At 50.4% G+C, this 22,390-nt stretch overlaps 2 protein-coding genes across 2 annotated transcripts in view; both read right to left on the bottom strand.

Annotated features, from left to right (window-relative positions):
- Positions 1-162: 162 nt before the first annotated feature.
- On the bottom strand, positions 163-2,543 carry LOC6599868. Its single transcript, XM_026991611.1, has 2 exons — positions 2,529-2,543; positions 163-1,314 (listed from the first exon to the last, which is right to left on the bottom strand). The coding sequence occupies exons 1-2, from the start codon at positions 2,541-2,543 to the stop codon at positions 163-165; spliced, it is 1,167 nt and encodes a 388-aa protein (XP_026847412.1).
- An 886-nt stretch (positions 2,544-3,429) lies between these two features.
- LOC6599888 (dynein heavy chain 3, axonemal) overlaps positions 3,430-22,390 on the bottom strand; it is a 35,263-nt gene continuing 16,302 nt past the window's right edge. The window contains 27 exon segments of the mRNA XM_026991615.1: positions 3,430-3,767; positions 4,344-4,554; positions 5,014-5,423; positions 5,499-5,658; positions 5,719-5,898; positions 5,959-6,441; positions 6,742-6,914; positions 6,989-7,163; positions 7,220-7,779; positions 8,078-8,245; positions 8,922-9,094; positions 9,158-9,292; positions 9,357-9,567; positions 9,968-10,115; positions 10,182-10,493; positions 10,558-11,642; positions 11,843-11,968; positions 13,687-13,918; positions 13,976-14,290; positions 14,356-14,561; positions 14,944-15,126; positions 15,200-15,343; positions 15,420-16,628; positions 16,795-16,965; positions 17,561-17,748; positions 18,855-19,057; positions 20,056-20,249. Of these exon segments, the coding sequence (XP_026847416.1) occupies positions 3,438-3,767; positions 4,344-4,554; positions 5,014-5,423; positions 5,499-5,658; positions 5,719-5,898; positions 5,959-6,441; positions 6,742-6,914; positions 6,989-7,163; positions 7,220-7,779; positions 8,078-8,245; positions 8,922-9,094; positions 9,158-9,292; positions 9,357-9,567; positions 9,968-10,115; positions 10,182-10,493; positions 10,558-11,642; positions 11,843-11,968; positions 13,687-13,918; positions 13,976-14,290; positions 14,356-14,561; positions 14,944-15,126; positions 15,200-15,343; positions 15,420-16,628; positions 16,795-16,965; positions 17,561-17,748; positions 18,855-19,057; positions 20,056-20,249 (8,085 nt within the window). The 3' untranslated portion in view covers positions 3,430-3,437.

The raw sequence follows: 22,390 nt of genomic DNA, 5'->3' as shown, positions 1-22,390 counted from the left end.
TTTGAAAAAAAATTTTATTGTTAATTCGTTTTTGTACTAATACGCTCGACTTATGGTTAGATTTCATTATGCGATGAGATTTCAACGGAAGGACTTCGGGGTAGGATATCCCATCCCTGACATTCTCAAATGCTGTGCGGTGGGTGTTCGACTGGTGGCGGTTTAGTGGCGACGGAGCTTCAGGCGGCGGACGGTCTTGTAGCGGTATCCATCGTTGGCCAGGATGGTCTGCTCGGCAGGCACATCGATGACGGCAGAAGCGGCCTCCTCCACGGGGGGCAGGTACTCGGCGGAAAGCTCGTTGACATCACGACGGCGACGGATCACACGACGGACAGTCTTGTAGCGGTATCCATCATCGGCCAAAGGAGTCTCGACGGCAACAGCCTCAGAGGCCTCCTCCACAGGGGGCAGGTACTCGGCGGATAGCTCGTTCACGTCACGACGACGACGGATCACACGGCGGACGGTCTTGTAACGGTAGCCATCATCAGCCAGGGGAGTCTCAACAGCCACGGACTCAGAGGCTTCCTCAACTGGGGGCAGGTACTCGGCGGTGGGGAGCTCGTTCACGTCACGGCGGCGACGGATCACACGGCGGACAGTCTTGTAGCGGTATCCATCATCGGCCAGGGGAGTCTCGACAGCCACGGACTCAGAGGCTTCCTCAACTGGGGGCAGGTACTCGGCGGTGGGGAGCTCGTTCACGTCACGGCGGCGACGGATCACACGGCGGACAGTCTTGTAACGGTAGCCATCATCAGCCAGGGGAGTCTCAACGGCAACAGCCTCAGAGGCCTCCTCCACAGGGGGCAGGTATTCGGCGGTGGGCAGCTCGTTCACGTCACGGCGGCGACGGATCACACGGCGGACAGTCTTGTAACGGTAGCCATCATCAGCCAGGGGAGTCTCAACGGCAACAGCCTCAGAGGCCTCCTCCACAGGGGGCAGGTACTCGGCGGTGGGCAGCTCGTTCACGTCACGACGGCGACGGATCACACGGCGGACAGTCTTGTAGCGGTATCCATCATCGGCCAAAGGAGTCTCGACGGCAACAGCCTCGGATGCTTCCTCAACTGGGGGCAGGTACTCGGCGGTGGGCAGCTCATTTACGTCACGACGGTGGCGGAGCTTGAGGCGGCGGACGGTCTTGTAGCGGTATCCATCATCGGAGAGAAGACCCTGCTCGGCGGCGGGCAGCTCGACCTGCTCGGAGGCGGCTTCGAGGTTGTTGTCCACTGGGGGCAGGTAATCCGTGGCAATGGAGGCCGCCGAAGCAGCTGCGATCACAGCAAAGGCAATGACAAAGAATTTCTGCAAGAGGCAAAAGGATGAAGAGGTAAGTCCTGCGATCGGAGGAGTCGATGGGAAGAGGAGAGGATGGTGTACTAACCATTTTCCCAGAAGATGTCCAAGACGATGTATGTTAGATTAATCCAAAGTTGATTCTGTTTTCAAACCAGACCTAACGACACTATTTATACACAAAATCCGATCAGAGATCCGCGAAAAGTTCTCGGCTGGCCGGCCGATGTCCATTCACTTTGAGATGAGCAGAGATCGAGCAGAAGCGGAAACCGGTTACCGGTTACCGATCGCCGATCGCGGATCGCCGATCACCGATCACCGCCGAATCAACTACCGCATCGATGGATCGCTGGTTGCTGTTGCCTCTTCTTTCGGGGCATGGAGGGAGGGCGCTTAGTGATTCGGATTGTCTAGTTGCTATTGTCAAAAAGTGTCTCAAGCACCAATTGAACTCCAGCTCCAGCACGCGGGTTACCAATAAAAAAAAAATAAAAAATGATCATGCCAGAAGACAAAACGAAAGCAAACAGAGCAGCCACTAGCCAAAATGGATTCGAGACGTAGGAAGAATCTCTAACAATAGTCGAGGGCGCTTTGGCATTCATTCTCGATTGTCTCGAGATTCGATTTGCATCGGCTTATGCCTATGTCTGGGGCTGTGGCTGTGACCGGGCCTGGCTGGTGGGGTATTGTGTGTGGCATGAATAGGTCTGATAGATTTGTGTCAATTCAATGGATCCACCATGGATCAATGGTAATTAGAAGCGGAAGTCGCCGCTTCTTCATTTTGTCCGGCTATGGATGGACGTGTGTTTTTTTCTTTTTGGGGGGGCTCTCGATCAGTGCTTAAGGCCATGCCATGCTCGTTGGAGAGTGTTCGGCCAGCATCACGATATGATTATGATGGACTGGACTGGACGGACTGGAAGGTTGAGCCGAGAGCTCTCGAGTATTGCTATTTTTGGCGCACGGCTACGGCTACGCTCCATTAGGCGGCTATTAATAGAGGAATGATTTAAGAGACTTAACAGATGAGATCGCCTCCTCTTTGGCATATTTTCATTTTTTTTTTTTATAATTTTATTTTTTTTTTTATTTAAATTGTATGTTTTTGTGCTCCAATTGAGCACGACGCATGCCATAAATCTTTTTGATATGCTAAATTGCGGCTGGCCCCTTCTCCAACCTCTCCAACCATTCCACCTTCAAATCCCACTCACATCTGAGAGATCCATCTGGCGGGGCAGAATGATGGAGCACCTTTTCGACGAGATGATGGCTTGGCAAGAACTTCGAGTGGTTTTGGTCTGTCCAAAAAGGTATTTTGATATGGAGATTGTATAAGAATAGAATGGAATTCGGTTTTATTTGTATTCTTGGCCATTGTGTAGGTTTTACATATACTCTAACCCCACAGAGGGGGCCGTAACATCCTGTTGGGGGTCTGGATTTGTAATAAGAATTAGTGAATGGCTTTAAAGTGAATTAAATGAAAATGCTGGCCGGATTTTGTTGTAAACATTTCAAATAGTATGTCGATTGGGGGTGTTGTTCATTCGTTTATTCATTTGTAAATGGCGCATATAAAATATATATGTGTGTATGTGTGCCCCCCTCTTGGTTGCTCTGTATAGTATTCTGCATATTTAATTTATATCTGGCAATCAGCATCATCATCATCATCATTGCGCAGAACGGCCTCAGTCCTGCCCCATTTCCCGGTGTCCCCATGTGCCGTGCCCCGTGGCCCAGTTGCGAGTTGCGAGTTGTCGGATGTGGAAAACACGGGGCAACTGAATAAACAAGATTCCTCTCTCCCCCCCTCCTCTCCTTCTCTGTTGGGGGCTTCCTAGGTGGTATATGGTATATGGATAAATACAAAAAAACGAAACAGAAAAATGCACAAAAATATATCTCCATATAGATGGGGTCTCCGGGCCAGGCCGGACGACAGTCGGAAACCCCAACCTCGGTCCATTCTCAGGCCAAGAATCGCAACGGGGTGCCAAGGATCGTAACCCGTACGGCATATCCGGCCAGTGCCCACTCCCACTCCCACTCCCAGTCCCAATACCAATACCAATCCCACACCCAGTCCCCCGTGGTCCCCCGTCCCCCGTCCCCCGCATTTAATCATCCAACTGGCAGAGGCAGGCCGTGCCCCTGTTAATCCAATGCATTTGCGTCCGGGAGCACTTCAGCTGCAGGTACATCACGAAATTGGTGGAATGGCCAGTAGTGGACAGGACGCCGCGCCGTTCGCTGGTCTTGTACACGGGACAGTCGTAGATGGAGTCGCCTCCTGCCTCGGCCCCGCCAGTGGTGCGGGGTATATCCTCCAGGGCCTTGAGCACAGGACGCAGGTAGATGACCGGCAGAGTGTCGAACAGTATCTTGGAGAAGGATTCATCTATCTCCTTGGTCTTGCGATTCCAGCGAGCGCCCTCAATGAAGATGCCCTGTGTTGATGGGAGGGGAGAACAGAACGCGATATTAATGGAGGAAGAAGGGATACTAAGGAATACGTGCACTGCAAATGTATCTAAGGATCTAAGGAGTGTATGCCCAAAGGTGCTACACCCAGAGAAATATAATAGTTAAGCTTAGATTTAAAAATGTAGACTAAAATACATATATTTTGTATGTATATAAATTAAAAATATTGTTTAGAAATTTAATATATAATTATATATATTTTAAGTATTTTCTACTTAGATTAATATTTCGATTTATGTTTAAAGAAGAGAGAATTCCATTTAATTTCATTGTGTATTTAAAAACCCGAATATTTCTAGTAAATATGGGTTTGTGTAGTGCATTATACATACATATCTATGTACATTGTATATATATCATAAGAAGTGTGTGCCCAAAAGTGGTAGCAGTAGTCTTTCTAGCCTTACTTGTATAAACTTGGTCTCATCATTGACCTCTTTTTGTTCCTGTTGCACGTTGCGTGTTGGCATGTTTCAAAACTCATTTGTAATCAAGTGTTCAATTCGTAGAATTAGAGAAATTAGAGAATTAAAACTTACCCGAATGTAGGCCCCCACCTCGGGGGTCTGGCTGACTTGCACCTCGAACTTTGTGACCGCAAACTCAATGAATATCATGTCGATTTGGAAACGATTCTTGCGCGAATAGTTCTGCAAGACTCCGGTGATGAAGGACTGCGTGAAGTAGAAGCCCGAAATCCAGTACACCGTGGGTTCGCCCTTGTCTATCCAGTCCTGGAAGAAGGCCAGTCTGCGGGTCAGACGAGTGGGTCGGTCAGAGATGGAGTTATCTTATTTTTCAATTTATTAATAAATATTAAACATGCGACGACAATAATAAAAGGGAATGCACACACACAAGCAGCACCAGTAGCAGCGGCAGTGGCAGCAGCATTGGCAGAGGAGCGCATACAAACAGCAGGAGCAGCAGCGTCCTTTGATGTCAAAAGCAAATAAGATTTTTGCCATGAATGGCAGAAGCAGCAGAAGCAGGAACCACAGAGGCATGGGGCAGGATGCTTGTGTGTGCCGTATACATTTATTATATTTGCACAATTGAGGCAAAGAACGAAAAGAACCCAAGGAAGAGGAGAGCAGAGCTGAGCTCTCCTCAGCGCTCCATACAATGCCATTGATGGCTGCCCAAATGGTCTAGGACCCCATACCACATATCCTTCATATAAGTATTATATATATATTATATACTCACCGGGCGAGTAGGTCGCTCACGTAGCTGCCCAATGGCTTGAGCGAGGGGTAGCTCTTCTTAAGCCAATCCGCCGGCAGCTTCCCAATGACCATCGAGGCATGGGTGCGCTCCAGTTCGGGTATCATCGCAATCTGCCCCACCACCGCCTTGCTCACGTTCACCAAACTCTTGCGGATGTACGACAGCAGTCGATTGAAGCGTATCAGCTCCTGCCGCAGCACAGTGTTCATTGAATTGCTGTAGATCACGGGATATGTCTTGGACACCTCATCAATATCATACTCATCCGGCAGCTGACTCAACAGCTGCTTACAGATGGCTATGGCTGGATCCTCCTTGGCCCCACCCGCAGAGCTGGCCTTCACAGAGGCCATCAGATCGGTCTGGGTGAGCAGAACGCCGCTGATGAGCTGGTAGAGAGGGATAGCAAGGCATAGAGACAAATTGAAGGCATCCCAGTGGGACTGTGGGACCGTGTGACCTACCGCATTGGTTTCCTTCACATTTCGATTGATGTCCGCATTCTCATGCAAACCGTAGACCTCCGGCTGGGGACTGAGCGGAAAGGTGGATATATACTCAATGGAGTTGAGACGCGTGGGACTCAAAGGCACACGATAGTTGCCAGACTGGGACAGGGCATAGCTGTGGCAGAGGAAATCAGATTAAGAGCTATAGCAACAGATAATGATGAGTCCCACGCACTTTTCCTCCGCAATGGTTGTGGGATTGTAGATCATATTCAGCAGCGACAAGATCAGGCGTCGATCCTTATCATCTGTGACTCTGCCGCCGTAGTTGCACTCGCCCGTGAGATAGACATGACCACGGAAAGGAATGCTCTGGCTCTGCATGATGAACATCTTCAATTGCAACAAGGAGATCCTAAAAGAAGGGGAAACATTTGGCGATATGTTGGGGATAATCCAGATTAGATTTTCTTACTTCAAATCGGATTCATTGAACTCGTAGGGAATATTCCATCCGAGAGGACCAAACTCTCGTCGCTCCTGCACCACAGCGTGGAAAAAGACCAATGCAAAGACACCACGGAGCCAGCACTTGTTGGCGGAGTCCGAGAAGAGGAAGGCATTCGTGAAGAACTTGTCACGCATGAGGGGATCCGAGGTGAAGGAGCGATGCATGTTCGCCCGCAGACCCTTGGGCGGTTCGTTTGTCATCTTCACGGAGTTCTGCAGCACCGAAACGGGAAAGACCGAACTGGGATACGATGTGCACCACAGACGGTAGTCGGTGTGGGCGCCTTCCGTTAGGGTCGTGTCATTGCAGATGCGCTCCAAGTCGCCCATCCAGCTGAAGGCGACGTGACAGTTCTGCAGGACGACCCACTGGCCGTGACGGGCCGCGTCTATAATCATCTTTTCAGCCCGCGGTCCCTGGCCCTGACCCAGCGAGATGGTTTTCAATCTGTGCGGGAGAGCAGAGAGCAGGAGCGGATGTGCTTAGCATAAATTTGTCTTTTAAAGTTGGGAGGGGGGCGGAGGGTGGAGCAAAGACCAGAATGGATACTCTGGGATGAAGGGATGGATGGCCGCAGAGGGGCATCCCACATATCGACAAGGCGCACATGTCGCGCTTAATCGAAAACAAGCCACCTCCCAGGGTGACACCCCCACCCAGGCTGTCCCATGGAATCCCTTTCCATGGAGCACGAACATGGAAATATGAGCCACTCACCACTCCACACCATCTCGTTAATTAACTTACTTGTCGTACATGTTGCGTTGTTTGGCGAACATGAAGAGGCTGGCCATGGGATCCGATCCGGGCGAGAGCAGAAACACCAGCGGTATTTTCGGCGAGCTATCCGCAAACGAGGCACCCAAATCGAAGGGAGGCGGCTCCACGAACGACTTGTCCAGGTTGCGCGTAATAAAAGCCTGTAATAAAGGTATATCAAGGGCTCTGCCTCGAGAGAGAGATAGAGGGAAAGAGAGGAGGGGTTGCAACATACCCTCACAGCAGGCACCAGCTTATCCGGCCGTAGGGCCTTGAGGACGATCAGATAAAGCATTTCATTGACCGTATTGTGGGGCGCTGGCAGCGGCAGTTGGTCGGGACTCGCTGCATCGTAATACTCCTTCCAGTCATCCTTGCTGCTTTGCAGTTTATCGGGGAGATTCTTGAGGCTGCACCAGAAAAGATTTTTCAGTTGGGGATGCCTTTTCTGAACACCAAGACTTACTCTGCAAGATCTGTGGCACGAACGGCGCCGGCCCATGCCTTGTCCGGGAGCCAAGAACTGAGAGGATTCGGGGGAATACTCTTGAAGCCAATGCCTCCTGTGAGGAAGAACAGCAGATCGTTCTTTGCCACACGACCCTGCGACACTAGGATGCCCAGGCACATGACGAGCGAGATCACGAGCTTGTCCTTCTCAAAAAGAGAGCGACAGACGTTCGTGTAGATGGACTTGGTGAAGTAATCGTTGAGGTTGTTCAGCCGATCCCCCAGATTGTCCGACTTGGGGGCCTTGAGGATGGTGTTCACGAAGAGATTGAGGAACCAGGAGAGCGAGTACTGGTACATGGGATCCACATTCGCCAGTTCGCTGATGCAGAAGAACAGAATGGCCGAGTGCTTGGCCACGGGTATATATTGCTGACGGGCCGCATCTATTTCTATTTCGGTGGCCACGGCGATAACTTGCTTCTCTTGGATATCCTCGGACAGGATTTTACTGGAGGATAGAATGTTGATGGCATTCTCGTCCTCCAGGACATTTCCCTCCGAGGTGGACAGAACCTAGGAGAAAGGAAGAATGTTGACTAAGTTCTAACCGATTTAAGCTGTGGTTTGCTTTCCAGTTAATTGAATTGTCATTGGCCAGGCACAAAAGCATAAATTGCGCTCGCCTCGGCCTGGCTCTAATTGAATCTGGGAGCAGGAGTCTGCAGACTGCAGACTGCAGAGCAAACCAAATGGAAAGCAAGCGAAGCGATGGCTCAAAGGAATGAAAATATTTATTATGCCACGAGCAGGAACAGATGCAGGAGAGGAGCAGCATCAGAAGCAATAGAAACAGTTGGGGATGGAGCCTTACCTCTAATATCTTCGATTCGATGGTGTACAATGCATCACGATTCCTTGCGGATTCAATAATCAATTGTTCCTTCTTCTCTTGCAAATCGGGACGCTCGTGTGCCACCACAATCGCCAGCAATTGTTCGCGTAATCCTTGTTCCGTTATCATGAAATTTAATACTGTTACCTAAACAGAGAACACAAGAGGACACAGGATCAGTGCTAGTGGAGGGTATGGTGTGGCATGGAGTGGAAGCGGCAGCGGCAGCATCGAGTATGGCACGTAAAATGGAAAGAAAACTCAAAATAAACACACAATGTGCCACAAAAAAAAAAGGAAAAAAGAAAAGTGGAAGAGGAAGAGGAAAAGCAGACATAGAGAGAGAATCAGGAAAAGGTTGAGGGAGTGGGAAAATAGAGATGGTTAAAAAGAAAACTGCTGACAACAGTTGCAGCATAAAAAGCGATGGCAAAACGGCAGCGCAAGAGCGAAATGCTGGAAAAATTTTATAAACACCCTCGACAAGCGAGGAGTCGAAGCAGGACTAGGACTAGGACCAGGGATAGATGTCCTCGCTGCCGCTGAGAGTGTGCTAGTTAAGCAGCCATGTCGCACGTACATCAGCGCCCTGTCCCAGTCCTAGTCCACGGTCCTGCCCCCGACATCATCGTCAATGCCAACGAAAATTTGCATATTCCTTGCCGAGTGCCGCCTGCCGCCTGTCGCCTGCTGCACTGCTGCCTGCTGCCTGCTGCATCACATTTTCCAAATATCAATTTAAGTTGGTCGTTTTATTACACAACTAACGTCATCATTGCCCCTGGGGCTTACTCGAGTTGGATCTGAAGCTCCGACGACTTACCATAACCATCACTTCCGGCGGATAATGGGGATTGCGTAGACAGGTCGTTATGTATAGACGAAAGTCGGGATTGTATTCAATCATTGTGTCGCCGCTCTTAATGAACAGCCCGCCCTTGTGCTTGATGATGTTCTTCTCCAATATGGGCGTCAGATTCGAGTCGAGTTTCTGGCCTGTTTGGGTCAAAAGAATCAGCAAAGGACCAGGATCCATACAGAATCACCCGCCGAACTTACCCACATTCTCGATGAGCACAGGCTGGCCATAGGAGATGGCCAACTCAAGGACCTGCATGTAGTTCGAGTCGCTCTGCTTGACCACCTTTAAGTTGTTGTTCTTTTCCATATTCTTGATCCATTTGTTGGCTTGAACTGGAAAGAACATTGAAAATTATTAAAGAAAAGAAAACTCATCCATAAGTAACGCTCTACGCACCCTGGGGATCGATGAGCAGCGAATAGCGACTGGAGTTGGTCACAATGATGCCATTCTCCACGGAAAAGTTATCCGCCGGCAGTCCGGCCAGCGACCAGGCACGAATCGTCATCGGATGGCCCAGTGTGGTGGCCAGCGAGAAGGTTTCGCTGCACGGTATGTGCCGCTTGAGGCACAGGGCATTCCATTCGTTCAGGATATTCACACGGTACTGCAAAATGGGATTTAATTTGAAGGGAGAAGATTTTAGCTAGATTTTGAGCTAAATTTCAGCATGTCAGCATTTGTGCATACTGAATCGTGTATACACAGAGAATATAGAAGATAATATGGCAGACAGAGTGAGAAGGAAATGTCGCGTCAGACATCTGAGAGCGAGGGAAAATTGAAAAAGCAGCGCAAGAAAAAACGAAACAAAACGAAACGAAACGAAACGAGAGAAAAATCAATGCAACGTGCTCATGCATATTAAAAACCTTTATGGGAAAATCACCCGGACAGCTGAGAAGAGCTGAGAAAATGGCCATTAGCGGGGGGCACTAGGATGGGAAAGGGAACGGGAACGGGAATGGAGATGGAGATGGGGTCCCACATACTCCACTCTTACTTACCTCCGTGGTAAAGAATCCCAGGTAAGCGGTGCAGCCGCCAGCGAGTAGGACATCGCCCACAATGTTGCTGATGGATTCGTGGAGATTCTTGGCCGCCTCAGACCAGCGAGTCTTCTCACCGCCCAGGCCACCCAACAGCTTCTCCGCTCTGTAAATTGTTAAGAAAATATAGGGATGAGAAGAGAAGAGGATATATATCCGGGGCAGACCAGACCTGTTCAACTTCTTCTCGCAGTTGTCGATCTCATCCTCGAGACGCTTCTTTTCGCGCGACTTTTCTGCGAAGAAATCGTTGAGCTTCTGCAACTTGTCCAGAATGACCTGCAGCTCCGCTCGCTTGGCATTCAGCTTCTCCATTTGCTGCGAGAGTTCGCCCTCGGCCTCGGCCAAAGCGGCCTTCTTGGGCATCACAATCCGGGCCACTTTGTCGTAGACATCCATGGCTCGGACCCAACGACAGATGCCCTCGCAGGCCATCGAAGCGGCCTTGATCTTCTCTGGCACAAAATCACGATCGGCAATGTATCTGAAAGGTAGAGGAGCAGGGCATAAGCCAGGGTATATATTTGAGGATCTGCAGGGATACAAACTTCTCACGAATCTTCTTGATGATCGGCGGGGGAATGTTGTCCTTATCGAATGTCTTCAGCGAATCCAAGAACTTCATGTCGCTGAGCATGCGCATGGACGGACCCCAGTAATCCTCCGTCATGTGTCCACTCGGGTCAGGCTTGCGATCGGGCTTGATGCCCTTGAGCACACAGACCGCTTCCATGGTAAGCTTCACGCCATACGGAGGATTCTTCATGGACTTGACAATGAAGACGTCGGCGGGCTTGAGGGTGTTCAGCGCCTCGAGGGCCGCTTCCATAGCGGGTATGGCCTCGGCCAGATCCGTTTCGCAGTCATCTTTGATGGCCTGGGCAGCGGCGGCGGCTTCATTGGCCGCTGCCTCATCGGCGCCCACCACCTCCTTCTTTTTCTCGGCCTCCGCCGTCTCCCGCTCAATGTTGACCATGATGCGGTCCGTCTCCTCGGAAAGAACCTTCAGTTTCGGCTGTAGATCGTAGAGATTGGCCTGCATCTCGCCCACCTGGCCGGCGGCAAAGTCGAGCTTCTCCAGACCGGTCGTGTAGCGGTCCCGCAGTCGTGTGATCTCGTCCAGCTTGCGGGCGTAGAAGATGCGGAAGGCCTTGAGCAGCTCCAGATATGCAGAGGGCGTCACATAGTTGCGGCGCCCTAGCTCCAGGTAGCACTTCTCGCTGGCATCCACCACCGACTGGTGGAAGAACATGACACAGTCGACCAGATCGTTCTCGAGCTGCGTCAGCTCCCGATCCTCCTCGACGGTGTCACGGCGCCCTTCTGCGCCCTGAGCGGACTCGTCCGAGGGACGCGGCGGCTGTGCCTGTGCCTGCTCTGCCTCGACCTCGTCGTGGGGACGATGCAGATTCATGGACATGACAAAGTAGGTGCCCACCCGGGACAGCGCCTCCTCCGGCCAGGGCATGTACCAGTCGATGGTGCAGCAGTTGATCAGCGAGGGATACACCCGAATGCGCTCCTTGAAGGAGTCACCGATGGGCGAGAAGGCCAAAGCAATGTGCAGCTGCTCTCGTATGCGGTCGATATAGAAGGCATACACCTCGCTGGGCAGCGTGTCCAGATTCCTGCCCTAAAAGGGAGTTGTGTTCAAATTTCGGGTTTATTTAACACTCAACTGGGGATGGGAATGGGAATGAGGACAGTGGCCGGCCAGGGACATGGATTTAGCCAGAAATGTATTTACCACTCTCGGCCGGTATACAGTTTCCATTCCCTGTCCCTGTCCCTGGCCCTGTCCCTGGCCCTGTGCCTGTTTTATCCTGCACTCACCAGTTGCTTGGCAACATTCGCCATGTTCTCCATGATGGCTGCCTTGTCCTCCAGCTGGTAGAGATTTGGCAAATCACCGGTATTAAGTATGCCATTGATATCCTCCACATAGCCCTCATCCGTTGCCTGAAGAGAGAACAGGATAGACAGGAATTCACAACTGTGCAATGCAAATCGAAGTTTTGCATTAGGGATTGGGGATTAGAAGTGGAATCAGACGGAGTGGACTGGAGTACTGGGGCTTGAGCTGCATCTATAGATGGTGCTAGTGTGTGTGTGTGTGTGTGTGTGTGTGTGCTCTGGCCAAATGCATTTTTATGTAACCTGTGCCTCTTTTTGGACCTGATACTGTGCCCGTACAAGCATTTTGCATTCAACTAAGTGCCTCTCGGTTCTACCTCATCCTCATGCTCATGCTCATGCTCATGCTCATGCTGTCGGACCGTTGTCCTCTCTGGTTGGTCCTTTCAGGGTATAATTTTTAATTAATATCTGCAGGCGGTAGGCTTTGTTTACCCCAAAAACTGGCCGGAGAACAGATAAATCATTGATATTGCGATACACCCGAAAAACAATCCTAATTCCCTGGAAACGATATCTTGCCCAGAGGCCCGAGGCCGGAGCCAATGAGTGCCTACAGTAGTCTTGATTTTCGCTTCTCGATTGAGTATTGTGTATTGTCTTGTGCGGAGGCCTGGCAGTGGTAACCACCCATACACACAGTTAAGGCCGTTTTAATCCGCCCCAATGGCTATGCTCCTCTGCGGCTACATACTGTCGGTCACGCTTCACGGTCAAATGGGGCCGCACAGAAAACATAAACCAAACACAAAGGATCCCGATCTGAATCGGAATTCGGACTGATAAAATGTATAACAATGCATTTTTAAGCACCTGCATATTGTTTGCCATATTGGTAGTCGGTCGGTAGTCGGTAGTCGGTATTTTTGGCTATGCTAATTTATTGACCCAACATTTAATTTGGATTTAAGCCGCCGCTGCTGCTGCTCTCTGATTGATTTGCCATAATTTGGTTTGTCTGTTGGCTGGTATTTGGTGCTGCCTGCCTGCCTGCCTGCCTGCCTACTTGCCCAACTTGCCTACTTGCCTGCCTATGCAAATTACTGAGCAATAATCAAGTTAGTTGAACAATTAACCTAATTATAAATGCAAATTCTGCCCAAAACAATGAGTGCTGCTGCTCCGCTCTGCTCTGCTCTGCTCTGCTCTGCTCTGAACTGATTTTAGGCTTCCGTATTGAAAACGGATTCGAGGCGACAATCAATTGTTGATTTATTCCAACTGCAAGACAGTCCATCTCCCACTCAAGTCCATCGTTCTGTGTGTGTGTGTGTGTGTGTGTGTAAAATCTGTTTTATTTCCAAGAATATTCAAATTAATTTCAATTTAATTTATCAATTTACATACACCCGGAGAAAAAAGCTTTGACAATCGAATGTGTACAATTATGTTTATTTTTAGGCTTTTATTTTTAGATTAAATATAGACCATTTAAAAAATTAAATTATATTTAATTTCACATGCCCAAAATTTAATTAAAAAATATGTGTGTTTTGATTGTCACTATGCCACTTTTCTCTGAGTGTACGGTCGGAGGTAGAGCATAGACAGATACGGTGATGGATACGGAGACGAGGACGGGGACGCGAAGGGGCGGGCGGTATAGGGTTTATGGGTTTGTTGTTCCCTCTGCCCTGGAGGTTTTGATTAAAGCTGTCTACGATTTACAGCCGTATTAAATAGCCATTCTGGTGGCGGATTAGCATAACACGACGGCGAACACAGAAACCCAGCGGAGACGCAGATCTCTATCTGTCACTCACCTGAGCATCGGAGAAGAGGAAAACGGTGTGATTCAGATTGAAGCTGGCCGACATCAGTATCTTCTTGAGATCGTCCCGCCAGTCGGAAATCGTATAGCTCTTGGACACCTGCACTGTCATCAGGCGGCAGTCGGCTATGTAAGCCGCCAAGCGACAGGAGCTACGCCTTCCCGAACCGCCCATACCCACCATCAGGATGTTGCCACGCGGCATTTGCAGCACTCGGGAAACCCTGAAACATGACAAAGAGATTTCAAGTGGAGAACACCTCCATCATGGGGTGTATTACCTGCTCACATGCTCAATGGCAAAGCGGAACATGACCAGATCCATTCGCGTACTCGAGAAGGAGTTGTACTCCCGCAGATAGTACTTCATGAGCTTCTCCAGCTTCTCGTAGCTCTCGCCCTCGTCGTAGAACTTTGGCTCGGCATCGGGTTCCATGTAGTTGCCGTAGAACAGATTCCGGATATCATTGTCGCTCAGCTTCTCGCCGGGTTCGACGCGTTCCGCAAAGGCCTGCTCCAGGGGGAATCGCAGACAGGTCTTGCAGGCATCAATGGCCATGATAAGCAGCCGATCCCGATCCCGCTGGTCCACCAAACTGCCAGAAGATACAGATTCGAGATATGAGGAATGACAGCCAGACAGCCAGACAGACCCACTCACCGGTCATAAAATACGCGATAAGTTTCGTGGGCCCACAGACGTCCGAGCTTCTCGGGGTCCGGCATCCGCTTGGCGGGGACCATGACGATGCCTTGGAAGACGCGGGTGATGTCGCGCAGGGAGAACGAGTAGTGGGACTTGGCCGGTGTGGGCAGGAGGGTGCGTATTGCCTCGCGATATACGCTGACCATTGCCTCGGCCAAACCCTGCAACATTGCCAGAAAAAAAAGGGTTACACACATCCTCAATAAAAATAAAAACAACAGCAACAACAGCCACAGATAGAGATACAGAGTCCAGTCCAGACCAGAGTCGGAGTCAGAGTCACAGTCCAGTGTCCGTAGAACTTTTTCGGGGGGAAATGAAGCTATAAAATACGCCATTTTAATTTTATTATGCGCCCATCACTTGGCTGCGAGCCAAACACGAACTCCATTGACTCCAGTGACCAAACCAGACAATCATCCTCCCGCTCCTGCTCCTGCTCCTGCTCCTGCTTCTCCACCGTTTGTCGTCTCCATTTCTGTGTGTGCGGTTGCTGCTGTTTTTTGTGGGGTGTCTGTGGGTGGGAAGGGGGGCTGTACGTACACGGGAGAGCAGAGACACCTTGTCGGGATAACCCTTGGCGAAATGCCAATCACCAATTGCCGTGAATATGCGAACGATGGTCGAGTCCTCAAAGGAATCGACGGCCACCACGAACATGTGGCGATAGAGACGCGGAAAAATGAAGTTACTGCCACCCAGAGTGCCCATGGCGCACATCAGAGTCTGTGGAACGTTTCAGCGATAACTTATGGACAGTTTATGGACAGTTCATGGACAGTGGAACACTGCCACTCACCATGTCCACCAGCTCGATTTTGGTGGTATCCACCAGATCCGACCAATAGCCATGGTCCATCCAAGTGCGCAGCAGCTCCAGGGGCGGCTGTGAGCCGTAGGTATCCTTCGAGGGCATGGCCACATCGTCGCAAAAAACAGTGCACTAAACGTGGAGATTTCGAGGGTTACTATATTGGATTGGGGCTCCCATAAGGTCATAGGGAGAGGGATAAGGATACCTTCTTGCCCAGCGATGGCCCATAGACACCCTTGCGCCGTCTGTCCAGCTTGCTCATGATCGTCTCCTGCACCATCTGTGCCGAAGTGCGGGCCGAGAAGTTGATGATGTTCACGAGATTGGCGAATTTGGGAAGAGCCAGCAGGTTGCTGGTGATGATGGCGCTCTTGCCAGTGCCCGTGGGGCCGATGACCATCATGCCGTAGGACTTGGAGATGCAGAAGTCCTGCCAGTAGGATATATAGCCCGTCTCCTTGGTGGGGACGATCAGCTCGCTGATCTGCGCCTCGTCCGGGAAGTTGCTGATGGCCGAGGAGGGATCGTCCGTGGACTTTTGCCACGTCCACCAGTTCTCGGCCTCGTCGAAACGATAATCGAGGAACAACAGCTTCTCGGGGAACATCTGGCCGCGATTCAGTGAGAAGTATTTCGGCTTGGGATAGTCCTCGTTCGAGCCATAGATCACCTTGCGAAGCAGCGTGTCAAAGGTCCTCTGACCGGCGCCCGTCAAGGCCGAACAGTAGGCCCAGGCGTAGCAGAAGAGGAACATCTGCTGGAACCACACCTGGGTGAAGACCTTGTGCTTTTCGAGGAAGTGCAGGAAGAACCGCGAGAACGTCTGGTACTGATACAACGGCGACAGTTCCAGCATCTGCTTGCACTGCGGCAGGAAGTCCAGGGCGGCCGGGATCAGCCAGTCAACCATGTCCTCGAACAGCGTCATGTAGATCTCGTTGAGGCCCACGTTCTTCACGAGGACATTGGTGAAGCTCTTGTGGAAGGCGCGCCAGCCCAGCTGCGAGGGCTCCATGTAGATCATCCCACAACGGGAGACTGTGGCCGGGGAGGCCTGCTCCAGGTCAGCGGGCTCGAACATCATGTTCATCAGCTTCGTCATCTGCATGATCTCGCCGGACATGAGGCAGAGCTTCTTGTTGTCGTCCAGCACCGTGTTGAGATTCTCAATCCACACCGCATCCACGGGGCCATCGAACATGACCCAGGCCCGTTCGCCGCGCGGTCCCTGGACCTGCTCGCGGAACGTCTTCGCGAGCACGCCGTCGGACCACTCGTGGGAGATGGGATCGAAGCGGCCGTACAGCTGGCCCATGGTGATGGCCTTTGGGTTGATGATGCGAAAAACTACCGGATACTCGCGCAGTGTTGCCTCCTCGTCCGCCGACACATTTTTCAGCGTCAGAGCCAACATCTAGAGGGGGCGACCGAGCGGGAGAGAAAGAGAGAGAGAATGAGGTGCAGTAGCCGAGATTGAGTCGTTTGTTGACTCATTAATTCCAGGCCATTTAATTGGCTGCCCGGCGAAATTAATAAACGTACGGCTGAAATATTTCAGCCATGGTCCTCCCGACTCTTACCTGGTAGGCGGTGGTCTTGCCGCCCATCGAGCCGCCCACTATCATAAGGCCGTGCCGCACCAGCAGCATCTCGTATATCTGCAGAATTTTCTCCAAATACCACGGTGTCGCCTGCAGATTCCTCGCCTCCAGGTTGATGTGCAGCCACTTGAGTATATCGTCGCGTTGCGGCTATACCGCGGACGGGGGAGGATGGACAAAATGGAACATGAGTGCAAATAAAATATGAAAAAAATCCAAAATTAAAGTGTGTTTTCTTCTGCCGAAGTGGTTTTCCTTTTCATAAAGGTAGTACATGAAGGATACATATAGAACTTCACTTTTGGTAGGGTATTATTGGGTCATAGAGTCATAAGTTATTGAAAACTAATTCATTGAAAACTCATCAGATTTCCGTGATACACGATTTGTTCAGCGTTGAAGTGCCTCAGGGACTAAAACATTCTTAAGGCTGGAAGGGATTGTAAGGGACTGTACCAATTCCTATACCCTTCTTCAAGTCTTAAAATGCTAACATTCAAATGTTCTTTCAGGATCGTTTACGGGAGATGTTCTTTGCTGGTGACACGGACACTCAGGAAACCTACCCCCGACTCTCCCAAGAGTATTTAACCTTCGTACAACGGCAACCGGCTAGACAGGTATATAGTGCATACATAGCTGCATATATCATGCCTTTCTCTATATAATTAATTACCGTTTATCGCATTAATTGGCATCGCTTGCAGCTCATTAAACCTGAAAAATTGATTCAAGCTGCGCTTACCATGGGCAGATCGACGCCTGGGAAGAGATCCATGTAGATGCCAATGAAGAGGGAGATGTCCTGCTCGAGGAATTTCGGCAAATTGACATCAACAATGGCACGCAAAACAATCTCCGGCTCCGGCAGGTCCACGTAGAGGCGTCGCAGCGATGCGGAGGCCAGCAGCACGGACTTGACGGCGCGCATACCTGTGTCGATGGATGGACAGATGGATGGATGGATGGAAGGATGGATGTAAGTACCACTACAGGCTACCGGGAGGAGGGAGGGAGGGTCGTGGGCATTAACTTGGCATTTATGCGAGCGCATAACTCAGCTCCGTCTCGGCTACGTTTCAGGTATTTGATGGCGTTGATGGCGTTGATGGCGTCGGAGAGACCGGCTGGCTCCTGGACCCTGTGGCTGTGGCCGGGGCTTCATTATAGCGCCAGGGAAATGCTAAACTTTTGCAACGTTGCAAAAACAGCCGGACTGGACTGGACAGGACAGGATAGGACAGAGCGGAGGCGACTCCCGGGGTGAGTGTACAAATAGTTTTTATTATTACTTGGAAGGAAGGCCAACAAACATGTGTATGTGTCCGTCTGGCTGTCTATATGTGTGCATGCCACATTTGTCTCTCACACACGATGCACAAAAGCGCAGCAGCAAACTTGCAAGAAAGTTTTTCAATTTAAACTCAAAATAAGATACTGATCAAATGTACTTTGCACATAAACTTGCACACAGCTGCACAGCCAGCCTTCCTGCCCGTCCCGCCCCGCCCCGCCCCGCACCGCCCTGCCGTGCCCTGCCGTGCCTGCTGCAATTGCGGCAGCCAGCGGCTGGACAAAGATGCACATAGATACGGATACGGATACGGATACGGACGGAGTCGTAGACTCCAGACACAGAGACACACACACACACAGACATAAAGACGGAGTGGCAAGCACAGACATGTTGTAATGTCATATGACATGTTACGTCGTAAAAGGAGCAATATCTTTGCCTTGAAACAAGCAAAAAGAAAAGTCCGAACCAGAGCCAGAACCAGAGCCAAGAAAAAACACGCACCCAGCAAGACATGAGACAACCGGAAAGCTGTTGTAGTCTCCTCCCACGCCAGCATCCCCCACCCGCAGCCACCCTTCGGGGGAAAGGAAACTTATCTACTCTGGAGAGAAAAGAACACGTGTTGTTGACTACCTTTGCGCCTTATTAGCCAGATGCATCCCGGATGCATCTCTCAGTACGCCCAGGGCTCAGTTCTCAGCTCTCAGCTCTCAGATAATTGCTTAGGGTTCGTACTCACCGTAATCGTAGTGGGACTGCGAGGACAACTGTTCCGAGCAGAGCTTGTAGGCCTGCACGATCTTCTGCGAGAGATTGCGGGCCATGTCGAAGCCGTTGGAGTACAAGGTGATCTCACCGATCATGGCATAGTCGGGCACCATCATGGCCACTGTGCGGAACAGCACTTTCAGATTGTCGGGCAGTTCCGTGCGACCGGCATAGCTGTAGGCAGGAGGAACAGGACAAGGAAGGATTAGAGCGGGGCACTGGGCCAATCAAATTCATCAAAGTGCAAGTGCTAATGGCATAAATACTAAACACAGGACCCAGGCGAGAGCCCTAGGTACCAGTACCAGTAACAGTGCCAGTAGCCAGTAGCCATTGCTATTCCTATTCTCATTCCCATTCCGAGTCCTGCCAATAACCAATATGAGTGATTGCTCTTAAGAACGTCTGGTTGCGTGACAAATTGGCAGGCAGGGCAGAAAAACCAAACCCCTAAGAGAGACCAGAGAGAGGAGCACAAAAAAACGGGAGCTTCCTGCCAGGCAGGAAGTCTGCCTGCTGGCAGTGGCAATGGCAATGGCCAAAGCAAAGGCAAAAGCGACGTCCAATCGAAATTAAGACCTTCGCTGAATGGCACAATCAGTTATGGATAGAGAGGAAGACAGCCGGACAGCAGAAGGAACCTGGAACTGGAGCAGGAGCAGGAGCAGGAGTAGGCGTTGGAGCTGGATCGAGGGCTAATATGCATGTTTGTCGCAGCTGTTCTGCATGCATGCCAAAGCAATAAATATCCCGATGGGAAAATCTCCAATAACGCAATAACTACCAATATCGGAACGCACAGAGACAGCCTTCCACCTTCCCACCACCCGCTTCAGTGTTCACCGGGGGCGTCGGAGGGCGTGCCGAGTGGCGGCTGGCGGCTGGCTAATAGCCCTGTCCACATCAGAGAACTGCTACCAGTCCGGCCCTTGCTCTGCCTCCTCCTTCTCCTCCTTCCCCTCCTTCCGTGTTCTGTGTAGGCCGTATACGGGGGCTTACAAAGTAACTAAATGCATTTTCAAATGCACACACCCAAAACGAAGGAGAGCGTGTGGAAAAAATGCGATGCGTGAAACCGCAGCTGCTGTTCCCTCGACAGACAACATGCCCCATGCCCCATGCACCATGCCCCACGCCCCACGCCCCCCCAGTCGATGTGGCGCAGCACTCACCCGGGATTCATGGTTATGAATATGGAACAAGTCGGATCCAGTTTGAGCATTGTATCCTCGAAAAAGAATTTCACAACCTTGCGTCCGATGGCCCGCTGTATGGTCAGGATCTGTTGCGCCACCACCGACAGCACTTCCAGCTCGATGCGATTGAACTCGTCGAAGCAGGCCCAGGCGCCCGATTGCGCCAGTCCCTGCAAAGAAACAACGCCATAGATGAGGATACAGACCAGAACAAAACAGAGCAGAGCAGAGCAGAGCAGAGCAGAGCACAGCAGAACAGTGCTGGGAAAAAATACAAAACACAAATAGAAACAGAAACAGAAATTCCTGGACAAGGATACGGCCACACACACACACGTACACACACGTACACACGGCACACAGAACACTCGTCGAAACACTCGTGGAAAAGGCAAACAGCAGCATAAACATTATTTTCTCTTTCTGATGGCTCTCGGTTTCTGGTTTCTCTGGTTCTCTCCGGGTCCGAGGGCCAGAGGTCGATGTGGGTTGGACTGGAATGGACTGGACTGGACTGGACTGGACCGGACCCTTTGATATGCCTTCCTTTTTGCATGTTGCAATAAATATGCTGTTTTATACCCAGCCCCCCTCCCTTTCTTCCCTCCTTCCCTCCCCCGTCCAGCTCCAGCTCCAGCTCCAGGTCCGGCAAAGAACTGACCTGACTGCAAGTGCCATATGCTGGACCAGAATCGGAATCGGAAACGGCATCGAGAATCGAAAATCGGGAGGATGAAACGGCATGTGATATGTCCCTTTGAGTTGCCTCCGGCCTGGCCACTGGATATAGCATGGTTAATTGAAGAAAAGGTTTGAGTTTCGCTTAATTAGGGAAATCTATAGAGCCCCACCCCTCTCCCCCCTCCAACAAGCGGTGGAAGCCGCTGCAGATGCGGATACGGATAAGAACATGCCGGAGAGCACATCTCGTTAGCTTTGATTTTCATCTACACTCGTCTCAAATGTCCATATTGTACGAGTAATTATTTGGAATATTCTACAATTGATTTCTCTTAAAGTAACGAATAGCTTTGAACAAGGAAAAGGTTACGAATTGACTAGAAAGTACAGCAGAAGAAGTCACAATTAACCAACAAATGCATTTAAAAATTGATAAACCATTGTCGAAATTGTGTTAAGAAACTCTTTTCACATACATTTGATGTATGTATGTATGTATGTACATTCATGTATGTATGTGTGCATATGTAATGGAGTCCCCAGGCATTGTGCTAGTTTCCGCTTGTAATAACAGTGCACAATGCTATCGTGTTTGCTATTTGTGATTACAAAATACGAGCAAAAAAACAAGACTTACATTTTACCATTAATTTAAAAATATTTGATTTAAATAAATATATTTCATATTGAAATGAGTGTAATTTATTTATATTAAATATGAACCGTTCTAAAAATACTACCATGGCCAGAAGACAGATGCCTACAGCCCATATACTCGTATAGCCCGCCTTCAAATATTGCAGCTTTTGAGAAACAATAACCTACTCAAACACCTCTACGGCTGTGTGCCCGGCTCTATTGGCCTTCCGCCTGCTTGGTAGCCACACAGCTAGTTTACATTCTATTGCGCGTTCGCACGCTTTTTCCAGTCACTGTGTTGTCCCTCCTGCCACCCGTCGTTCGTTGTTCTGGATGCTTGGCATGCGGCTATTGTACAATTAGCGCCTCTGCATTGGTGGTTCTGGCGCTGGCGATGGCGATGGTGTTGGAGGAGCTAGTGTTGTGTTAGGACTTTGTTTGTCCAGAGGAAGCGCGAGTGGATGCCGTCGAATGGAACCCGGCAAAGAGCAAAGAAAAAAAACAACAACAAAAAAGTGGCACAGAGCACACTTTGAACTCCATCCACAGAGTGGTTTGGCGGCGGCATTGCCAGCTAACCCAACGCCCCGTCCTGGCCCCCGTCCTGACCCCCGTCCTGGCCCCTGTCCTGTCCCATGTCCTGCTCCTGGCTGTGCTTCTACAGCTGCGATAACTTTTTGCCATCCATTGGATGCGCCTTTTGTTTGGTGCGTGGCATTGTGGATGCCGCATGCCACACAGGCGGACGGACTCCGGTCTACGGACTCCGGACTCCGGACTACAGTTCTCTGCCATTGTTGTGGCCATTTTATTTGCATTTAATTTATTTACGATTACTTCTCTCTCCCACACTCTCTCTCTCTGTGTGGCACAAAGATGCAGAAATTGCTTTGGCATATTTCGAATATTCTGTCAATTGCAAATTATTTTATTGTCGCAACATTGTTACCTCCTCCCCTGCCCAGAGACATTCCTCCAGCAACAAAGCAAA

Source organism: Drosophila persimilis, unplaced genomic scaffold (assembly GCF_003286085.1).
Source record: "Drosophila persimilis strain 14011-0111.01,24,50 unplaced genomic scaffold, DperRS2 tig00000676-arrow-arrow-pilon, whole genome shotgun sequence".
In the NCBI taxonomy this organism is placed as follows: Eukaryota; Metazoa; Arthropoda; class Insecta; order Diptera; family Drosophilidae; genus Drosophila; species Drosophila persimilis.
The sequence above is the reverse complement of the archived record's forward strand: the minus strand, read 5'-3'. Positions and strand labels throughout refer to the sequence as shown.